Source organism: Ptychodera flava, chromosome 7 (assembly GCF_041260155.1).
Source record: "Ptychodera flava strain L36383 chromosome 7, AS_Pfla_20210202, whole genome shotgun sequence".
NCBI classification, from domain to species: domain Eukaryota; kingdom Metazoa; phylum Hemichordata; class Enteropneusta; family Ptychoderidae; genus Ptychodera; species Ptychodera flava.
In genome coordinates this window covers 12,152,547-12,154,428 of record NC_091934.1, presented here as the reverse complement: position 1 = coordinate 12,154,428, position 1,882 = coordinate 12,152,547, and the positions used below count along the sequence as shown (strand labels likewise).

Below are 1,882 nucleotides of genomic sequence, written 5' to 3'. Positions count from 1 at the left end.
TCAGTAAACAGTCCGAGTTGTCTGCTTAGCAACGTCTTCTTCTTGTTATCGCGTATTTTCTTTGCGATGTCGGCGAATTCTTGTCTTTGTACATCTTTAATCCACTCTATCTCAGCGCGATTGAGTTCGTCAGCGGTTATCAGTCCGGTTTTGCGAGTTGCCCTTTGTTTTAGGTTTGAGATAAAACGCAGGACTAATGCGGTTACGCGAAGTAACTTTGTGAGACCGCTATATCTGTTGACGTCTATGATTAATTGAATTCCGTTTACAGAAGGTTTGCTTCTGTCATCACTAGCTTATTGTAATCCTCACTGAGGGTACCGACATCCTCCTCAGTAGATACATGATATGTTGAGCTGTCAAACACGGGACAGATAGGCCAATCACCTTGTTTTAGCCAGGGTGGGCCTTGCCACCAGAGATTGGATTTCTCTAACTCACGGGTTGAGATTCCACGTGTCAATAAATCGGCTGGATTGTCCTTGGTTGGACAATATTTGATCGTGCATGGCACATTTCTAATTTCTTTGACTCGATTTGCAACGAATACCGGAAGTTTCTTGTCTCTTCGTGTTATCCAATGTATAACGCATTGATTGTCCGACCACAGCGTACGATCTGTGATATTGACTTTGTCTTTCAAGGCGTCGTAAACGAAGCGTAGTAGTCTAGAACCGACTAATGCTGCCATAAGTTCGAGGCAGGGCAGTGATAATTCCTTGATTGGAGCGACACGTGTTTTTGCCATGACCAAAGACGTTTGGTCACCGCGGCGAAGGTATGCGGCTGCACCGTAAGCTTTACAGCTGGCATCTGCGAATACGTGTAGTTCATGATCGGCGCTCGTATTCTCGGCGAAATAACGACGGTCGATCTTGATTTCGGTGCTCGCGTTGAAGTCCGATACTATGTGTTTCCATCGATTTGCGAGGTCGGTTTCTAGCGGTTCGTCCCAATCTAAATTTCTCTTCCATATGTCTTGAATAAATGTCTTTGCTTTCACTTGAACGGGTGAAAGATATCCGAGGGGGTCGAATAAACTTGCTGTTACTTGTGTGACTTCGCGCTTTGTCGCGAGATAGTCCGATTTCTTCACATCCTTTTTCTTAGCGTAAGCGAGTTGATCAGAGTCCGTTAACCAGCGCATTCCGAGAACACCCACGTTGGTGTTCATTTCCAGCGTTTTGTCCTTAGCGGCTAATTTCCGTATTTCATCATTGTTCGATGACCACGAGCGAAGATTAAATCCAGCGGATTTCATGAGAGAGTTTGCGTCAGTGTAGTATTTCGTAGCTTCCGTAGTATTGTTAACACCTGAGATGACATTATCAACGTATATATTATCTTTAAGATCAGCGGCGATTGGAGTGTTAGTGTTTGACTCCAAGTGTGTTTTGACGACTGCATTCAATATGAAGGGTGAACAGACCGCGCCAAAGAGAACGGTTTTAAAACGATAAACTCAGGGTCGCTTGGGTCAGATAACCAGAGAAATTTTGTGAATTTCCGGTCATTTTCGTCAAGACGTACATTGAGAAATGCTTTCTCGATGTCACTGCTGAGCGCGATGTCATGCACTCGAAATCTGAGTAGAATTGATGAGAGATCGTTAAGAAGTGGCGGTCCAGTCTGTAAACAGTCATTTAGACTAGGTGAATCTGATTGTCTGCAGCTGCAATCATATACAACACGAATGGGTGTAGTCGTCGAGTCTTTCTTTACTGAGCGATGGGGAAGATAATGTCCGTTTGTTTTATCATCGTTGTCGACTTCCTCGATAAAGTCGCGAGACTGTTGGTCAATTAAGATGCTGTTGTATACTTTCAATAAATCGGGCGTTAACCGACGCACCATAGCGCGTGTGCGTTTCTCAGTAATATGA

General features: G+C 44.3%; 1 protein-coding gene across 1 annotated transcript; it reads right to left on the bottom strand.

Annotated features, from left to right (window-relative positions):
* Positions 1-265: 265 nt before the first annotated feature.
* Positions 266-1,261, bottom strand: LOC139137823 (uncharacterized). The gene has a single exon (XM_070706089.1). The coding sequence runs from the start codon at positions 1,259-1,261 to the stop codon at positions 266-268; it is 996 nt and encodes a 331-aa protein (XP_070562190.1).
* Between the last annotated feature and the right edge of the window lie 621 nt (positions 1,262-1,882).